Source organism: Prionailurus bengalensis, chromosome C1, assembly GCF_016509475.1.
Source record: "Prionailurus bengalensis isolate Pbe53 chromosome C1, Fcat_Pben_1.1_paternal_pri, whole genome shotgun sequence".
NCBI lineage: Eukaryota > Metazoa > Chordata > Mammalia > Carnivora > Felidae > Prionailurus > Prionailurus bengalensis.
Window position 1 is genome coordinate 446,939 of NC_057345.1, and position 18,000 is coordinate 464,938.

Here is an 18,000-nt window from a genome sequence, read left to right on the forward strand (position 1 = left end):
GATGAAGGAAAGCATTTTGAGGTTCCCAAAGCCCAGACTCTGCCCCCGGGACATAAAGCAGGAGCCACAGAGGCATGCATACCCGGGCAGAGTCTAAAAATCATGTGGTCTTTATTGTGATGATGGCAGTTTCCTAGGAGGAGCAAACGTGGGGTGTTGGGAGTGGCAACACAAGCCACTCTAGAACCATCTTTACCCTTCCCCTGTCCTCAGCCAAAACAGGCCGAAGGAGGAGGTCCCAGCCCCAGACTCCAGCCCAGGGAGGGGCTATGGGAGTGGGGTCAGGGTCAAAAGTCACACGGAGCCCAGTGACTGTCAAGGCAATTTGGGCGGAAGGCAGAGAAGGGGCCCCCGCGCAGCCCCAAGTACCCCGACACAGAGCAGAGGGGAATTAGCCTGGGGCCTGGAGTGTGCAATCCTCAGATCCCAGCCTTAGGGTCCCCCTAGAAAGGGGTGAAGGAGGGGTGCTAGTCCTGGGGCTGATCTGAGCACCGAGCCCCAGCCCACAGCGCCAGAGGCCAGGAGAGCCCAAAGGGTTGGTCAACATCAGTGGGGTCTGGGCTCTGCCTGGAGGGGGGGGGGGGGCAGGACCACCAGTGGGTGTGGGAGCCAATAGGCACCTGAGGGCTGCTGCATGGAGCAGAGTCCCAGAGAGCCCCCTGCTGCTTGTGGGGATTAGTACAGCTCCTGGGAGGCAGCCTTGCTCTGTGCCAGTCGAGGCCAAGTTCCAGAACAGCGGGACCAGCCGCTGAAGGGTGTAGGGTGAGCCACATGAGGGTCAGGAGGTCATCCTCCAAGACAGGAGTCGGCAGGGCTGCTGGCCCAGCCAGGAGCCCAGGGTCGCCTTATTTGCAGTACTCCTTCCTGAACTCTGGAAGCCAAGGGGGACAGGTGGGGTAAACACAAGGCAGACATCCAGCAGGACCGCCCAGGGACTCCTGCCCCCCCCCAGGGGGGGGGGTGTTGGCTAGTGAGCGTGGGTGAGGTGAGGTACCAGCCCCGCCCTCCTAGCCACTCACCTTTGTCCAAGTCAATGTACTTGGCGGGCAGTGGGCTGTGGGCCAGCTCAGCCCTCTCCTTCAGGATGTTGTTTTTGTAATCTGGTGTAGGCAAAGAGCAGGCTGAGCCTCCTCGCCCCGCCCCCCGCGGGGCTGTGCTTCCCCTAGCCCAGGCCTGGAGCCACAGTCGGTCTTGGTTCTGGGGCCCCCCTCACCTAGTTGGATATCCTCACTCCTGTAAAGAGCCTGGTCTCCTGTGGCCACAGCAAACTCTGCCATGTTCACATCCTTCCTGGAGGTGCGAGGGTGGTGGGTGGTTAGAGCAGGCGGTGGGGTGGAGGGGGGGTGGTTCTGGTCCCCAGGAGAGCCTGGAGGCGACACTCACCCCTTTGGCTTCCCTGACTTCTTGTCCGAGTATTCGTAGCCTGGGGAGGGAGACTCGAGTTGGGTGCCGTCTCGCCCCCTCCCCAGCTCCCTAGGCCCTGAGGGGCGTTCCCATCCCCGCCGCACCCCACATCCCGCTTCTGGTCGGGAAAGGCTTGCTGGCTCTGGCCTCACCCCTGCGCCGGAGAGCCCCAGCTCACCTCCGCGGCGGCGCTGGCGGGTGGCCAGGATGACGGCGATGAACAGCAAAATGAAGAGGAGCAGCGTGGCCAGCACGTAGCCCAGCTGCTGGAAGAAGTGGGCCCGGCCCTCGGGGACGATGACGTTGATGACGCTGCGGCCGCGCACCAGCGTGGGATCTGCACGGGGCCGTACGGGGAAGGCGTCAGGGAGCGCGCGGCATGACCCGCCGAGCGTGCACCGGGTCCGGGTCCCGGGAAGGGACAGCCGGCCGCGGCCCACGGTGGGGCCGGGGGGGGGGGGGGGGGGGGGGGCTCGGCTCCCCTCGCCAGACACCCAGGGCCCGGGGTTGGGGCGGGGAGGGGCCACGCGGCACCTGGGCCAGGGGCACCGCTGTGGCTGGAACCGTTGCCCGGCGAGTCCCGCGGGGGCGGCTCAGCGACCGGCTCGGTGACCGTCAGGTGGAAGATGCGGCGCTCGTGCAGGCCGCAGTAGTGGTGGTGCAGGTGGCAGGAGTAGGTGCCCTCGTCGGCGGGCTCCAGCGGCTCGATGCGCAGCGAGAAGTCGCCGCGCGCGAAGGCGTCCGCCCCCACCGCCACGCGGTCGCGCAGGAAGGGCGGCGCGTAGGCGCGGCGCTCACCCGAGGCGTACAGGTCCAGCAGGCGGTCGGCGCGGTCGTGCGGCACCCCGGGCGGCTGCCGGTCCCAGTGCACCACCTGCTGCGCCTCCTCCAGGTGCCGGTCGGTCCACACGTGCGCCCGGTTCACGCAGGTCAGCAGCGCGGGCGCGCCGCGCTCCACCACCAGCACCTCCTTCTCGCCGTCCCAGTGCGCGCCGGCCGCCCGGGCTGGGGGTGCAGGTGCGGGTCAGCGCGCGCGGGCGGGGAGGGGGCCGGCGGGGGGCGGGGGGCGCGGGCGGGGGCGGGCGCACTCACGGTTGTCCGTGACCTGGAGGCGTATGGCCAGGGTCTCGTACAGGTGGCAGTAATGGTGGTGCAGGTTGCAGGTGTACAGCCCCTCGTCGGCCTCCTCCACCGCTGCGGACCCGAGAGAAAACCCAGCGGTGGGGTGCGCGGCCGGCCCGCGCCCCCGCGGCCCCTGCGGCCCCCGCCGCGCGCCCCAGGCTCCTTACCGCGGATGAGCAGCGAGAAATTGCCGTCGTGGAAGGCGGAGAGCGGCAGCAGGAGGCGGCCGCGGTCGCGCGGCTCGTACACGCGCTGCTCGCCCGCGGAGTACATGTCTACGAGCCGGCGGGCGGGGCCGCCGCCCGGGCCGCCGCTCAGGTCCCAGTGGACCACGCGCTGGCGGTCGTGCAGCCGGTCCTGGGTCCACACCATTCTCGGGCTCTGGCAGCGCAGCACCGCCAGGGCGCCGGCCGCCCAGCTCACGGTGGACTCGGACACCACGGAGCTGGCGGCTGGCGCGGGCCCTGAGGGCACTGGTGGGGAGGAGGAGTCAGGGGGAGGGAAGGACCCGAGGGGATGGTATAGGGTGGGTCTGGCACGAGGGAGGGGGCGGTCACTAACCTGAGGACAGAAGCACAGCAGAGCCTAGAAGAAGAGGAGAGTCACACTGGGGGAGGGGGAGCGCAACCTGAACATTTACACCCCCGTCATCCACCCGGCCCAGGGCCATCACACTTGGATCCCTGCGTCCCTCTATAGTCCCTGCCAGGTGGGTGTTAATGAACACCTGCCTCACAGGTGGGGATAAAGTCAGGAGAGCCAGGCCAAGTGGGCGGAGGGCGGTCTCCTTTAGCCCGGCATGACAGAGGCACCCCTCCCACGGCCCCCCCACCCAGTCCTCACAGCCACCTCCCTGGGCTGCGGCGCAGCACTTGCCCTTCTGGGGCTGGACGGTGGGGCCGGCTCTGGAGTGTGTGTGTGTGTGACCAACAGCCCCCCACAGGAATGGTGGCCACTGTCACCATCACTGCAGCAAGGCCCCCAGAGCACCAAAGCCTGATACCCAAGCTGGTTTGGGGGGGGAGGGGGCTCCTGCTGGTTCATATCCCACGTGGTAGGTGCACCTGCCGAGGGCCATGCCACGTGAGCCCTTGAGGGTTCTCAGACAGCTGGGAGCCCTGCCCCGCACCCAGTTCTCAGGGTCGGAGCCCCCTCAGCCCTTCCGAAGGGCAGAGGTCCAAAGCACGAGCGGCTGGACCATCCGCACCCCACCAGCAAGTTCCTGCTCCAGAGATGGGCTGAGCGCCCGGGACCAGGAGGAATGTGCCGGGTCAGCAGGCCAGCCCAGGAGGCGGGCTCAGGGGGCCTGGGAGCCAGGGGGCGTCTGGAACAGACCCTGTGAGCCGCACCACTCCCAGGCCCCCTAAATCCCCAACCTACTCCTTTTCTGGCCACTGGGAGAAGTGCAGACCTGAGGAGCTTCCTGGAAGAGTGGGGTGCAGGAGGGACCCCAGCGAGAGGCGCCCACCACCTCAGCCTCTGGCTCCCTAATCCGTGTGAGGGAAAGTTCTGGTGGAGATCCAACATAAATCCTCACACCCTCCTGGGTCCTGGGGGGCCCTTATCCTGGCGAGCTACTCCCTCGAGGCCCCCCAGACCAGCCCCTTCCCGGCAGGGTGGGAGTGTCCCACCCCTCTGCGCTCAAGCTCAGACCGGAGGCTTTGCCCAGAATGGAAACTCCCGAAGACCCGCCTGTGCTCCCACTCCGGACCCTCACCCACCCCGCACTCACTCTGCAGAAGCAACAGTTCCCAGAGCAGGACTTGATGAGACCGCAGCTCCATGGCGCCCGCCTGGCCCGCCTGCCTGGCTTTGTCTCACTTCTGCTCCAACTCTCCAGAAAAACAGCCCGGCCCCCTCCCCCTCCTTAGCACCCGCCATGACATCACGGAGCCCTGGGCCGGGTCGACAGTCTGCAGACCGCCCCCTCTGGCTCTAGCTGGCCCCTAGTCTTCCCCGAATCCTGGTCTGGCCTGGTGGGGAGGGGTAGGAGCATGGTCACTGTGTCCGACAAGGTGAGGGGAATCTGAGCAGCCATCCGGCCCGGGGATGGCTCAGGCCCTGGGAGGATGGGGGGGCAGTAGCCCAGCCCTTAGAGGGGCAGGAGGGCTGAGGGCATGGCCCTAATGCCGTGGGGGCGGCTGTGACATAAGAGGCCCTTCTGGGGCTGCTGCAGAGCTGGGCTTCTGGGGCGTACTTCACCTCCCTTCCACCTCTGTAGGCGGACCCTGGCCCAGGGGGTTCCCCTACGTGGACAGCCTGGCCGTCCCCTCCGCGCCTGCTGTGTCGTTCCAGGCATCCTGGGGCTTGGGGACCCCCAAGGAGCCCCAGCTACCAGACCCACAGCTCTTCCCCTTAGCCTCCTGGGGGGAGGGGGCGCTGCACATATTCACCCGTAAACCGAAGGGAACAGGGACACCAGCCCAGGAGCTTCAGGACAGCACAGTGGGCCCTGCTCTTGGTCAGTCATCTCTACCACCCAGAGGAGCCTGCCAGGGCATGAGGGTGGGGACCCTGAGCACTGAGCACCCAGCGTTTGAGCAGCCCCTCCCCCCCGCCTGGACACCCCCTGCCCCCCCCCATCTGCCCACCATCAAGGGCAGACCTTGGTGTCCCTGAAACCAAACCCTGGCGAAGATGTTCCCTGGAGCACCTCCTCCTTGCCCAGAGTCGGGGGGGGGGGGTGGTGCTGGGAGCCTGCCCCCCGGAAAGCACAAATTTGAAGCTCTGGGAAAAATTACCAAGTCACGTAAACAAATGCAAAATAACAGAGCACACACTGTGTACCAAACCCACTCTTTCTAGTTAAGCAAACCTCAAAAAGGAAAAAAAGGAAGAAAAAATCCAAACAACCGCAAAAACTCCACAGTGCATTTTTTAGACTGCCCATTTGAATAGAATTATGGTCACGGGCATCAGTTCCTGGTGGCTGGCATCTCACCCTTGAACCCTGTCCTGGTCCCCAAGTCCTCAGAGTAGCAAGAAACCCAGCCCAACCAGACTCTTAGGCTCCAAGTCAGCTGGGGAGACTGCCACTGCCACGGAGGGAGTGAAGGCCACAAGGGGGACCAGCCACGAGGGTGTGAAGAGGGCCCCCCCAACCCAGACCTAATGAACCCATTTCCTCAGCAAGACCCAGGCCCCGGGGGGGGGGGGCTGGAGCCCCTTTTCCAAACTGGAATCAGAGCTTTTCCTGGCCCCAGCCCCTCCCTGGGCCTTTCATTCTGGAAAAACAAGCCCGCCTGGCTGGCCTTGAGGCCTGGCCTCTCCTCCTGTTTTTTTAACTGGTTTATATTAGCTGGTGACCTCCCTTCTCTGGGCCCCGCCCATGTCTCTCCATCTCTGTCCCCCATTCCCGCCTCTGTCTGCCGGGCTGCCTCTCCCCCACGGAGGGAAGATGTCCAGGCAGTGCTGGAGGGAGACAGAAATGGCCCAGGGCTGGTCCCTCTGTCTGGGAGGGGACAAGGGGGTAGGGGGCAGCTCCAGCCCTGAGCCTGTGGGCGCCCTCCTGTTCCCAACAGGTTCCCTGGCCTCAGGCCCTGCACATTGAGGTCCAGCGGGGCCCTCGAGGTCTGGACTCAGCCCTCAGCTCGGCCCAAGTGCAGAAGTCTGAGGGGGCCGCCCCTGGGGGGAAGCTGACCCCCCACGCACCCTGGGCAAGAAGGGACAGAGGCAGTGGAGGGCTGCAAACCCCTTTCCCTGCCCTCTCTGCTTGAGGCCAGCAAAACCAAAGTCAGCGGCAAAGGGCCGCTGCCCACCCCTCCACCCCCGCTCTTGGCAGGAAATAGCCACAGATGAGAGCAGAGAGCCAGCAGGCCACGTGCCCCTCCCCCGGCAGAGGCTTGAGGCCTCCTGCTCCTTCACGAGTGCCTGTGGGTTGCTCATTTCCCGGTGTCGCCCGCACTCCGTTTTCCCTCGGGAAGGGAAGGGAACCGACCAGGACAAAACAAACCCACGGACATCACCTTGGTCCCACCCTGAACTCTGGCCAATCCCCCAGCCAGCCCAGAGGCCCAGACCCACCGCCCCTCTCCTCGGAGGCGTGGCTGGACGAGGCCGGGGTCGGTCACTCAGCCTGACAGACTCAGCTTCTGCCTCTTCCTCCCGAGGACTCAGACATTCCAGGCAGCCGGGCTCACTGGGAGGAGAAACCACAGGCACTCAGAGACGCCACCAGCCACAACCAGACACAGAGACACGTGCTCACACCCACCAATAATGTCACGCAACAAATATTTGCTGAGCGCCTACTGTGTGCCAGGGCACTGCGAGTTGCTGGAGGGAGGCAGACGGACGGCAGGTCCGCCCACTGACAAATAAGGTTGTTTTCATCTCTGGGAGAAGTGCTGTCTGGAGACGAAAACGGGGCAGGGTCTTCCTCCGTGGGACTGACCGGGATGGCCTCTGATGCAGGGACACCCACAGGTAAATGTCCTTCCAGGCGGGCGGCGCCTGGGGAACCACCTCCCAGGGGAGAGAGCAGCGCCTCGCACAGGGAGGTCCGTGAGGGCTGCAGTCTGGCTCTCGTGGGGGGGCCCGCAGGGTCTAAGTGAGGAGGGTGTGGTCCAGACGGCTCAGGGCTGGGAGGATTGACGTGAACACACAAGGAAAACAGCCCTGCCGGGGCCAGGTGGTGTGCCGAGCTGTGAGGCTCGGTCCCCCTGTGTCCTGTCTCCCTCAGCGTGGGCAGGAGCGGCGACAAGGCTGGAAGAGTCCTTTGCACCCACGTGACAACATGCTGGGATGTCACTGTCTGCCGGTCGCCATCACGGCCGGCCGGCGCGTGAAAGGGCCCTTGGAGGGGACCGCGGGGCTGCCCCCAGGCAACCAGCCGAGAAGAAAATGGACCTCAGTCCTGCAGCGTCCCCGGAATGATCGCGGGGGAGGACGCCGAGGGCCCAGAAGCCACGTATCCGGGCGTGTGGGCCATGGGAGCTGTGTGACGAGTCTCCCGTGCCACGCCGCTAACCTGTGGCCGCGCGCGGTACAGCACTGGACGGCCAAGGCAGCGGGCTCCCGGCACAGAGCGGGGGCAGGGCCTACGGCAGCACGAGGCACAAGTTCCACAAGGAAAAGCAGCTGGTGTCCAGTCTGGGACTGGCCGCTGGCCGCAGGGATGGTGCGGGCAGGCCCCAGGCTGCTCGGGAGCTGCGTCCACGTGTGAGCGACACAAGCTCTCCCAGCGCCACGGCCAGCCTCTGCCGGTTCTGACCAGCTCCGGGGAGGGGCCGCTTGCATGTGTGCTGGTCCCTCCCCCCGAGGCGCAGCGGTTTGCCACACGGTCACGTCTCACGCCACAAGGGAGGCAGTAGACTCGCACAGCCTGGGCGCGTCCCTCAGGAGAGCCGGTGACCCCGAGGAACAGACCGTGAGCTGCCTTCTCGTGAGGACCGTGGGCCGGATGGCCCGCCAAGACGGGGCTGGGACATCGTCCAGGCATCGAGACACCGTGATCTGAAAATACAGACAAACTATGGAAATACAGAAACCTGGCTTCAGGGAGCAGCCAACGCTTTCGTCCCGAGAAAATGTCAAGCGACCAGGACCACAGATTTTACTAGTCACGGTCGGCCCCCCGATCAGCGGTTTCCTGGCGTGGCATCGTTAGTGGGGTGCTGTCCTCGCTCGGCTTCCTCGGTCTGTGGCGGCCCTGCCAACCAGCCGATGATGCGCAGAAGCCTATTTATTCTATGGTTTGTAAGCCTCGGGCTCCTGGGCCACGTCCATAAACGGCGTCTCCTGTCGTGCTGGGATCGTTTCTGTACTGTCCTCACAGGCCATCAGTTTTGAAGCCAGGAACCAAGAACCGATGATCTGGTTCTAGCGGATTCCGCCTGCGGCGCCTCTGACTGTGGGGGTGACCTCCGCCTGCGAGATCCCCATGTCCCCCCACATCTCCAGCTTGCCGGGAAGGGACGCTCTGTCCTTGGGGACGGCTGGGCGGGCAGGCTGCGGAGCGGCCTCCGGGCCAGTGTCCTGAGAGGCCCCACGGAGCGTTGCTCCCGCACGCAGTGCGTGTCCCGGCTCCTCGAGGACATGGTTGCTTCCCGTGCCCACCCGAGGGCAATAGATCTGCCTTTAAATGTGACATGGCCACCACCATCCCGTCCCCCAGGACAGGCCGTAGGGCCACGCACGCGAGCCCTGTGCACATCTCCGCTCTGCACTGGGTGTCGGGCTCTCCCGTGTGTCCGGCTGGGCTGGGTGGGCCGGTGGCGTCGTGCCCACGGCGCACGGTCCCTCGGCCATCCTGAAGCCTTGACTTGACCACAGCAATCTTCCTGGAGTGCTCTCAACAGGGACACCGGCGCCCGCCTCCCTCTGCATTGCCCGCCGTGGGCTCCGCAGCCTGGGGGGCTCCCATCGCTGCGCGTGCCCAGCACCCCCACCTGCACCCACAGCCGGGGCCGCCGCTCACTCTGCTTCGTCATGGGGACCTGGGGCTAAGCTGAATGTGTTCCCAGGCCGTCTGCTTTGAGCTTCGGTGGGGACCAGCCTGACACTGAAAGGAGAGGCCCCAAAGAGGCTGAGTCTGGATGCGAGGGATGCTCTTCCTCATCCAGAGAGGAAGCAACTGGTGCGGAGGGGCCCCGGAGCCCCGATGTGGCCCCCGGGGACAGCGTGGCTCGGGTCCCCGGCTGTGGTCATATGACAGCTTGTCCAAGGAGGCTGTTTCGTACGGCATCGCCAGCCAAGAGTCCCTGAAACAGCCTGTCAGAAACGGGCCCTCTTGATCCTTCTCGCAGAAAAATCCGCGTCAGATTTGCAGTTGGCAGCAGGGAAGTATGAGGAGAGCAGGAAGCATCGCAGCTGACGGGGCGGCCGGCGCATCCGAAGGTCGGAGAGCGGAGCCTGTCTTCAGCTGTAACGCACCTTCCAAGGATTTGATCACCAATCACTCTGAGAGCAAGAACCGATGACGAGCTTGGAGGGCGCGAGAAACTGCCAGGGGCTTCCTGCTCACCTCATGGGGTCCTGATTGTCACTGACGGGCAAGGGCACCAAAACACGCTTACCGTGCGGGTCCCACCCGTGGGCGTGAACATGCGACGTTGCTCAAACGTAGCAATAATGATGGCATTCCTTTTTTTTTTTTTAATCTATTTATTTATTTATTTATTTATTTTTATTTATTTTTAATGTTTTATTTATTTTTGAGAAACAGAAAGAGCATGAGCGGGGGAGGGGCAGCGAGAGAGAGGCACAGAATCCGAAGCAGGCTCCAGGCTCTGAGCTGTCAGTGCAGAGCCTGACGCGGGGCTCGAACCCACGAACCGTGAGATCATGACCTGAGCCCAAGTCGGACACTTAGCCGACGGAGCCGCCCAGGCGCCCCATTTTCTCTTTATTATGTACACACTTTCTCAGTTTAACAACATTCCTTTACCTTTGTGTGAGTGCACGTACACAGACATTTATATTGTAGATAACATATTTAAACTGTCAGCTTCAGGTTATCTGCACTCAAGTGCGTATGCAACACAGCACAAATACCACATTGACTTTACCATCCAGAGAACACATAATGCGAAAAGAACAAATGTTTTTATATCGTGATCACTATTTCTGTAGTCTCGATCTTTGGGAATTCCAATATATATCCAGATATTTCTTATAGCCTTTGATGCATAACAAACCACCTTAAAACTACAACATGAGGCTGAGTAGGGGGCCCAGGGGATTTCTTAAGAGCAAGAGAGCCCTGCTGTACATTACCGTGATGGTGCATAAGTGACACTGTGTGTTTACTGAGACCCAAGGAACCACACAGTTCTCAGTGAACCTCAAGACAGACACATTTTTAAAAACTCGTTTAGGAAGTTGGGAGAATCAGAAAGTGACAGAAACAAGCAAGCAAAGGACATTAGGAGTGAAAGGAGCTCAGTGGAGGGGGTGGAGTGGAGTGGGAGGGGAGGAGGTGGGGGAGGGGAGGGGAGGGACTGGGGGTGGGCAGCGCTGGCCTAAGTTAAGGTAAGAGTCTGCACTACCACACGAGAGGAAGTGCACACAGCCCCGCCCTCGAGCCGACAGAGCTGTCCAGCGGGTTAGGGTCAGGGTTACCCGTTCCGATGTGTACAATGAGGCAAGCGGGTGGTGGCGGCCAGTGGCGGCCGGGTCCGTCACTACTTGGGGGCTAAGGAAGGAGAGGAGGCTCCAATGAGCCGTGTGGCCGTGGATTACTGCCGGGAGACGCCTGTATCAGCTCATGTCCCGAGCGGTGTGCACACAGGTGCATATGTGAAGCATAGAGCTGTGTCTACACGTGGGTCAGTACACATACTCGCATTTTCTAGCTCTGCGTTCGGGAGGCAGCAAGCCCACCCCTTAGATCCTGGTCCCTAAGACCATTTTCCAACAAAGGAATCGGGGTTCCTTGAAGAAATGGCTTATTTTAGGACTGGGGGAGGAAATACACGAGATAAGCCTGGAGAACCCATGGTGCCAAAAAGCAAGCAAGTGCTAACGAACAAACAAGAATGATGGGGTGTGTCAAAGGGCGCAGGAGCCAAAGCTGGGACCGGTGCGGCAAGAAAGTCAGTCAAGTTTGTTGCATCGTCATCCAAATAGAAAGACAGCATCCCCGCGTCCATGCTGATTTTTTTTAATTTTTTTTTAACGTTTATTTATTTTTGAGACAGAGAGAGACAGAGCATGAACGGGGGAGGGGCAGAGAGAGGGAGACACAGAATCTGAAACAGGCTCCAGGCTCTGAGCGGTCAGCACAGAGCCCGACGCGGGGCCTGAACTCACGGACCGTGAGATCATGACCTGAGCCGGAGTCGGCCGCTTAACCGACTGAGCCACCCAGGCGCCCCCATGCTGATTGATAAAGGCAGGAGAGTCCCAGATCATTTATGCGGCCAAAGCAGAAAGTAGCTTGCAGGGGCCCAGCCCTCACCACACGGCGTGGTGCGGGAGGGACCCGACCTGTGTCCGTGATCTCCTGCTCACGCTTCTGCGGGTCAGGAATTCCGGCAGGACAGCTTGTCTGCCCCACGCGGCGCTGGGAGGGATGGTGTGACCGGGGCTGGAGGGTCCGGACGGCTTCATTCTGGCCCCTGGGGCCTCAGAGGGGGCATCGGCTGGATCTTCTCTCCACGGGGCCCCGTCTCTCTCTACGTGGCCCTCTGTCCATGGGGCCCCTTCTCTCCGCTCACCTGGTTCTCAGCAACCCGGCCCAGGCCTCCTTCCGCTGACGGAAGCTGCCGGGCCCCCAAGGCCCAGGCTCGGCAGCTTCCACGCTGGGGCCAGAGCAGGTCACGCGGAGGGAGGCAGACGCCACTTTCGGCAGAACGAGCAACAGAGTCACGATGCCCGGCAGCATGTGTGCAGGGAAGGGGACACTGTTGTGACATCGTCAAGATAATGTACCACGGGACGTGAGAGATACGTGGCATAATGAAGTGCAAATAATTCAGAGCACTGGCGTTTACAAGACATGTTTAGTGATAGAGAGCACTTATTTTCATAGGATATAAACATACATATGTACGTTTACATGACCGTAAATAAATAACAAGTTTTATTTATTTTGAGAAAGAGAGAGAGAGAGAGCAGGGGAGGGGCAGAGAGAGAGACACACACAGAATCCGAAGCAGGTTCCAGGCTCCAAGCCGTCAGCACAGAGCCCGACTCAGGGCTCGAACTCATAGACCTTGAGATCATGACCTGAGCCGAAGTTGGCCACTTAAACCAACTGAGCCACCCAGGCACCCCTGGGGCATACTTACAATGAAAATTATTTGGGGGGGCCTGGGTGGCTCAGTCGGCTAAGCGCCCGACTCCTGATTTCAGCTCAGGTCATGACCTCGCGGGTTTGTGAGTTTGAGCCCTGCATCGGGCTCTGCGCTGATAACGGGGAGCCTGCTTGGGATTCTCTGTCCCCGCTCTCTCTGCCCCTCCTTCACTCTCTCTCTCTCTCTCAAAATAAAAAAAAAAAAAAATCTAAAAGCCACCAATTTGAAGTTATGACAACAAACACCAAAAGAATCACCTAAGGGGCTACAGTGGCCTCTGGGCAGGTGGTGTGGTAGTTTCCATAAGCACCGTTGAACTATTGAACTACTCAGGCACATGCGAGCATAACCTCCGTAAAAATATTTTAAAATTAAATTTTAGAGTCAGGCAGACTGGCAGCTGGGTCACGGATGCTTCTTCGCCACCGGTAGGCAGGTTGACCCCTGTACTTGGGCCCTCGGAAAACAGGCGCATCACGGGTCTGCTGTGAAAGGAAGTCACTCCCGTCAAGAACCAGCACAACACCTGTGGTGCAGGGAATCCGCTCGCGTGCCAATTCTTACCACTCGTTTTTACGTATTTTTACCTTTCTTAATGTTTTGTTAGAGAGAGAGAGAGAAGGAGGGAGGGAGCACAATCGGGGGAGGGGCAGAGAGCGAAGGAGACAGAATTCAAAGCAGACTCCACACTGTCAGCGCAAAGCCATTCGTGGGGCCCAAACCCACGGACCGTGAGATCGTGACTTGAGCCAAAGTCAGACACTCAACCGACTGAGTCACCCAGGCGCCCCCCTACTAATTTTTTAAAAAAAACATGATCCCTACTGTATGATCTATCTCCCACGCACCCCCAGAAGGACGTGGTCCAGCAGAAGGGAGGAAACCTGGAAAGACGGGAACATGGCGTCCCCGAAGGGGTCCCAGACAGAGGCGCCAGGAGGGCGGCTCCCTGTGAACAATTCCTTGAGGGCTTTGGGCCAAACTGAGACTTCAGGTAAATAGAAAGAAAAACACGCAACAACAAAACCGGACAAGAAATAGCGGCACGAGAAAGGACACGTGATCTTGCCGAGTCGAGGGGCCGCGGGAGCGCTGGGAGGCTGGGTCGCAGCCGCACCGGGAGGCGCAGGAATGCAGGGCCGTGGGTGCCCTTCTGCGATGGCCTCAGGGCGGGTGAGGCAGTGGGCGCCGCTTTGTCCTCAGCTTGGTACGACAGCTTCACCCGCAGCTACAATCTTACTGGGCTGTGGGTGTTGGGGTGGCCGTGACACAGGGCGGAGCAGCCAGCAGGACCGAGTTAATTCTCCAAGGGAGGAGAGGGGCCGGACGTCAGGCGAAATGTTGGCTCCGAGCTTCTGTAGGGCTGGGCCTTTTAAGGGGTTTTAAGGGTGTGAGAAGGTTGCCTGGCTGTGCCCTTGGGGTGTGTGTGGAGGGGGCCGACTCCGGTCCAGAGGACAGCAAGAGATGGCAGTTTTCTCCAGGGGCTGTGTCCTGGGCGGTGTCCTTCTCCAGGGTCTATGTCCTAGGCTGTGTCCTTCTCCAGGGGCTCTGTCCTGGGCTGTATCCAGGATGTGGGCTGTGGCCCAGCAGGAGAAAAATATGTTTTGCAGGGGCGCCTGGGTGGCTCAGTTGGTTGATCATCTGACTCTTGATTTCGACTCAGGTCATGATCCCAGGGTTGTAGGATTGAGCCCCACACTGGGCTCCATGCCAAGCGTGGAGCCTACTTAAGATTCTCTCCCCTGCCCCCCCCCACCCCCCCACCCCCGTTTCTGCCCCTCTCACCAGCTCTCTCTCTCAAATAAAATTAAAACAACAATGTTTTGTAGTTGGGGTCTGTTTTCTGAGAATGCAGAGCATCACGACCTGGAGAAACCCAGTTAGGGCCAAGTGCAGACAACCGTCAGTTTTGTCTGTAAGCTTGACTGGGGAGGGGGCTTTGAATAGACCCCTTTCAGCTGAAAAGCTAAAGAATAAAATTCAACTGTAAATACAAAATAATAAAACCAACAAGACCGGTCAAAGTGAATGGGCTCCTCTTGGAGGAGGGGAGGGGCCCAGAGCCCGTCCGACCCGGCCCCCCCTGGTCTGGGCGCAGAGGACCCAGTGGTTACCTGACCCCCCTCGGCTGGCACAGGTGGTGGACAGGAGGCCCCTGTCCATGAGACGGTCTCGCTGGCCTCGGGGACCCCCTTCCACCCGCAGCAGACCTTGGGCTGCTGGGCTCTGCTTCTCCCGCACCGCACGTCATCTGCGGCAGGGTGAGGCCAGCCTGGGGACAAGGATGTGGGGCGCGGAGTGCCGGGTCCCAGGGCACTCACCCGTGTCCAGCTGTAGCTGACCCCTGTGTTCCCGAATCTGCCGGGCCGACGCACCCTCCACAAGATGCAGGCATTATGAATGCCACCTGGTGACCCCGCTCGACCCCGGTCTTGGCCACGTTCTAGAGGTTGCACCCGGCCTGAGGCCTCCCCTCCCCTCCCCTCAGCCTCGGCCTCAGGGAGCCCTGACAGCCCTGTGGCTGGCCCCACGCTCCCAGAGCCACTCCCCTGCCCGTGGCTCATCTGGGAGTCGTGTTCAGGGCTTCCTTCCCCTGCACATCCGGGAGTGGTCCTCAACACACGCAGGCATAGTGGCCCCCCCACACCCTCCGAGACCCCCAAGCCTCAGGATGCTGCTCAGACTCCACCCCCGGAAGTGGCCAAGTCCCAGCCTCCCTGGACTCTAGGCCCGGCTCTAGCATTTAGCCCTTGTGTGACCCAATGCCCTGGGGCAGTTTCCTCATTCAAATGGCCCTGTGAGGCTGAGGTCAGCAGTGGACAGAATTTGATGGGGGCACGGGCTGGCCTCTGGGCGCCAAACTGGGTGGTGGGAGTTGTCACCCTCTGGCCCCCACCTGAGGCCAACTCCACACCCAGGTCTGGACTCCTTGGCCCCATCCCAGGGGCCATAGCTCAAGAACCCTTTAAGAGCTTTTCCCAAAACTCGGCCCCCGAGAGGAATGTTCCCTCCCACCCCTGTCCACCTGGGTTCCAGAGACCTTCCTCACCAAGCTCAGCTGACCATAGCCAGGCCAGGGAACAGGCCTCGCTCTCAGCCTGTCACCCTCACCAGTCTGCACACTCCTCGTGGACAGCGGGGAGTACAGCCATTCCCAGCTCAGGGCCCCTGCACATACGCACGCTGTCTCCTGTGCATCTGCTGTGAACGGGCCACAACCAGCCCTCCCAGGACCCAGCATCCAGCCTCAGCATCCTCCCCCGGGGCCTGAGCCTGCCTCGGGCTCCTTCCTCGGCCCACCGTGTAGGCAGGAACACCCAGGCAAGACACCGGCCGTGCCCCAGACACGGAGCAGCAGAGTGGCAAGGCACAAGGGATGAGTTCAGAGATGCCTCCACATTGGGCCCAAGAGGCAGGGCCCCGGCGAGGGCCTAAGAACGCCGCCAGTAGCTCTGGCCCTGGCTGGGGCCGCCTCTGGCCAGAACCCAAGCCCTAGGCAGTGCTGGGAGAGGCTGGAGTGAGGGACAGGAGGGGTATTCTGCCACGCCCATCTGCCTCTGCCCTTCTGCTGGGTGGAGGTGCCCGGGGCCAGCAGGGAGGAGTTGCACATCCCCGCAGGCTGGGGGCAGGGTGGAGGCCCCACGGGGAAGAGGGAAGGGGCAGAGTCTCTCATAGTCTGGGAGGAACTGCAAAGATAAAAATAAAATCACCAAAATTGCCTCCTGAGGCCGCGGTCGGGGCCCAAAGAGGTCCGAGCCACGGGCAGGAGGGGTTGTGCACATGTGCAGCGCAGGCAGTGGCAGGGAGAGAAGGGAGCAGGGGCCGGGGGGGGGGGGGGGGCTCACGAGGGAACCCAAAGGCGTGAGTGACACCTGGAGCGGAGGTCTCAACCACAGTCCCACTGATGTTTTACTCTCCAGCAGGGGCTGCCCCATGCGCTCACTTAACAGCTTTCCCGGCCCCTGCCCCCTGCTGGCAGTACCCCACGCATGGGACAACCAGGTGTGGCCAGGTGCCCTACCTCCAGGGGACCCCCCCAGCTGGCACCCACCGCAGGTGGAAGAGGTAGGAGCAGGTGCCCCGGGTGCCGGGGCCCTGTGGTGCTCTGCCAGCTGCCGGCCTCCAGGAGCCTGGGTCTGTGGCTTCCTGCACGGGCCAGCCAGTCACACCTCCTGGAACCACTGCCCAGCCAAGCTCCTGACAGGGGCTTTGTCTCCAGATGGCAGACCAACTTAGTATCCCGGTGCCTCTCTCACCGGCCGGGGAGGAGTGGAGTAAACCGCAGGGCAGCTACCGCGACTGGGTGGCCCAAGATCCGTGAGCACAGCAGCTGCTTGGCAGCCATGGGCACGGGCCAAGGGCACCACTGGCAAGCAGAGGCCCTGCTGGGAGACTGGGCGGATTGGAGCCCAGACTTGGCACTAACAGGGCATGGCCCCCTCCACCCCAGAAGGCTCCACCGCCGCGTCCTGGCACCTCTGACTGCCCCCACACCCCCAACATGGGGAAACCGAGACCCAGGAAGGATGCCTGTGATCCTAGCTGGGAGCCTTTCAGGGCCCCCCTGGGCCCTCTCAGGTGACTGGGCCGGCAGGGCGCTCTGGCTGCCCTGGTCCCAGCCCCGACCCCTGGGGGCTGCCAGGAGCCCGAATGCGGAAGCAGGCCTGTACCCTCAATTGTGTAAGGTCCCCTCCAGATCACGGCCAGCTTCACCCTTCTCATCACCCACAATACACAGCAGTTCCACGAGCCGTCTCCCCTGACGGACAGAGACCCGGACAGGCCCAGCTGTTACCTGGCTGGCTGGCTGGCACGCACAGGGCAGGGGCCCACCTGGCTCGCTGAGACAACGTGGGGTGAGAAACACAATGCGGTCTGTTCCATCCCAGAGAAACTGCCGGGTAACCCACGCTCAAGCCCTCCCCGAGAGGTGCGTAATTTGCTGAGAACTCAAGCCCGGCCCCAGACACGTTTCTGGAACAAGGCGAGGAGTCCCTACAGCCCCGGTGAGAAGTGGTGTCGCCCTCCACGGGGTGGTGGGGATGGGGGGGAGGACACCAGCCACCAGGGAGCGGGGCAGATGCTGAGAACCAGCCTCACCCACATCCATGGCATTCCGGCCGGGCCCCCCTGCCCGCAGCCCAGCCCTCGCCAAGCCTGGACGCAGGGGCCCACAGGCTGCTCCGGGTCCCCCCCACCCGCTGTCGGAGATCATATGACCCTCCGCACCCAGGAGGAACCTGCAACCACTGGGGGCCACCTGCTCACGCTAACAGCGCCCTGTCCTCAGTGAGCCCCAACCCTCGGCCTGCCAGAGCACCTGCCTCCAACCATCCTTTCTTCATCAGCCCCCACTCAGGGTCCCGTGAGGTGCAGAGCCACGGAGCCCAAAGGAGACGAGGGGTCCCCAGCCCTAGCTGAGCAGGACAGCTCGGAGAGCCACTCGAGGCCCAGGCCTGTGGGACCTGCAGGGGACCAAGCTCCATCTCTGGGGACGCGGCCTGGCCCCCTCCCCCAGTCTTCCCAGTGAGGCCCTCCCTGCCCCGCCTTACAACCCAACCACACCCCACTCCGTCCGGACACCGCCCACCCCCAGCATTGTCCCTTGGTACTCTTGCCATCGGTGTGTCCAGTAAGAGTCGGCCTCCCCCACTGAAACAGCCTTAAGGGCGGGGCTGGGCCTCTGCTTACAGCTGTTCTGGCAGCAACCGTTCCTAGGCAGGGGAGGCTGTCATTC

The 18,000-nt window shown here is 62.1% G+C and overlaps 1 protein-coding gene and 1 long non-coding RNA gene across 5 annotated transcripts; one reads left to right on the forward strand and one right to left on the reverse strand.

The window, feature by feature from the left end:
* Positions 1-89: 89 nt before the first annotated feature.
* MXRA8 (matrix remodeling associated 8) lies at positions 90-4,353 on the reverse strand. 4 transcript variants are annotated; one of them, XM_043573521.1, is made up of 10 exons: positions 4,259-4,353; positions 3,088-3,111; positions 2,694-2,999; positions 2,497-2,598; positions 1,939-2,409; positions 1,583-1,741; positions 1,384-1,423; positions 1,214-1,290; positions 1,020-1,100; positions 90-871 (listed from the first exon to the last, which is right to left on the reverse strand). In XM_043573521.1, the coding sequence occupies exons 1-10, from the start codon at positions 4,308-4,310 to the stop codon at positions 846-848; spliced, it is 1,338 nt and encodes a 445-aa protein (XP_043429456.1). In that variant the 5' UTR covers positions 4,311-4,353; the 3' UTR covers positions 90-845. The 4 variants fall into 4 exon arrangements, 2 of the variants coding, with proteins under 2 accessions (XP_043429456.1, XP_043429457.1); XM_043573522.1 differs by lacking the exon at positions 1,020-1,100; XR_006296437.1 differs by lacking the exon at positions 1,020-1,100 and having other exon boundaries at positions 1,583-2,409.
* Positions 4,354-5,157: 804 nt separating this feature from the next.
* LOC122479786 lies at positions 5,158-9,620 on the forward strand. The gene is made up of 2 exons (XR_006296438.1): positions 5,158-6,951; positions 9,273-9,620. It is a non-coding gene; the product is annotated as an uncharacterized LOC122479786 (long non-coding RNA).
* The last annotated feature ends 8,380 nt before the right edge of the window (positions 9,621-18,000 follow it).

Coding starts and splice junctions, on each gene's coding strand:
- MXRA8 (XM_043573521.1), bottom strand. CDS start 4,310: ATGGAGCTGCGGTCTCATCAAGTCCTGCTCTGGGAACTGTTGCTTCTG. Junction 3,112..4,258: donor GGAACTGTTGCTTCTGCAGA/GTGAGTGCGGGG, acceptor CTCTTCTTCTAG/GCTCTGCTGTGCTTCTGTCC. Junction 1,742..1,938: donor CAGCGGTGCCCCTGGCCCAG/GTGCCGCGTGGC, acceptor GGCCCCGTGCAG/ATCCCACGCTGGTGCGCGGC.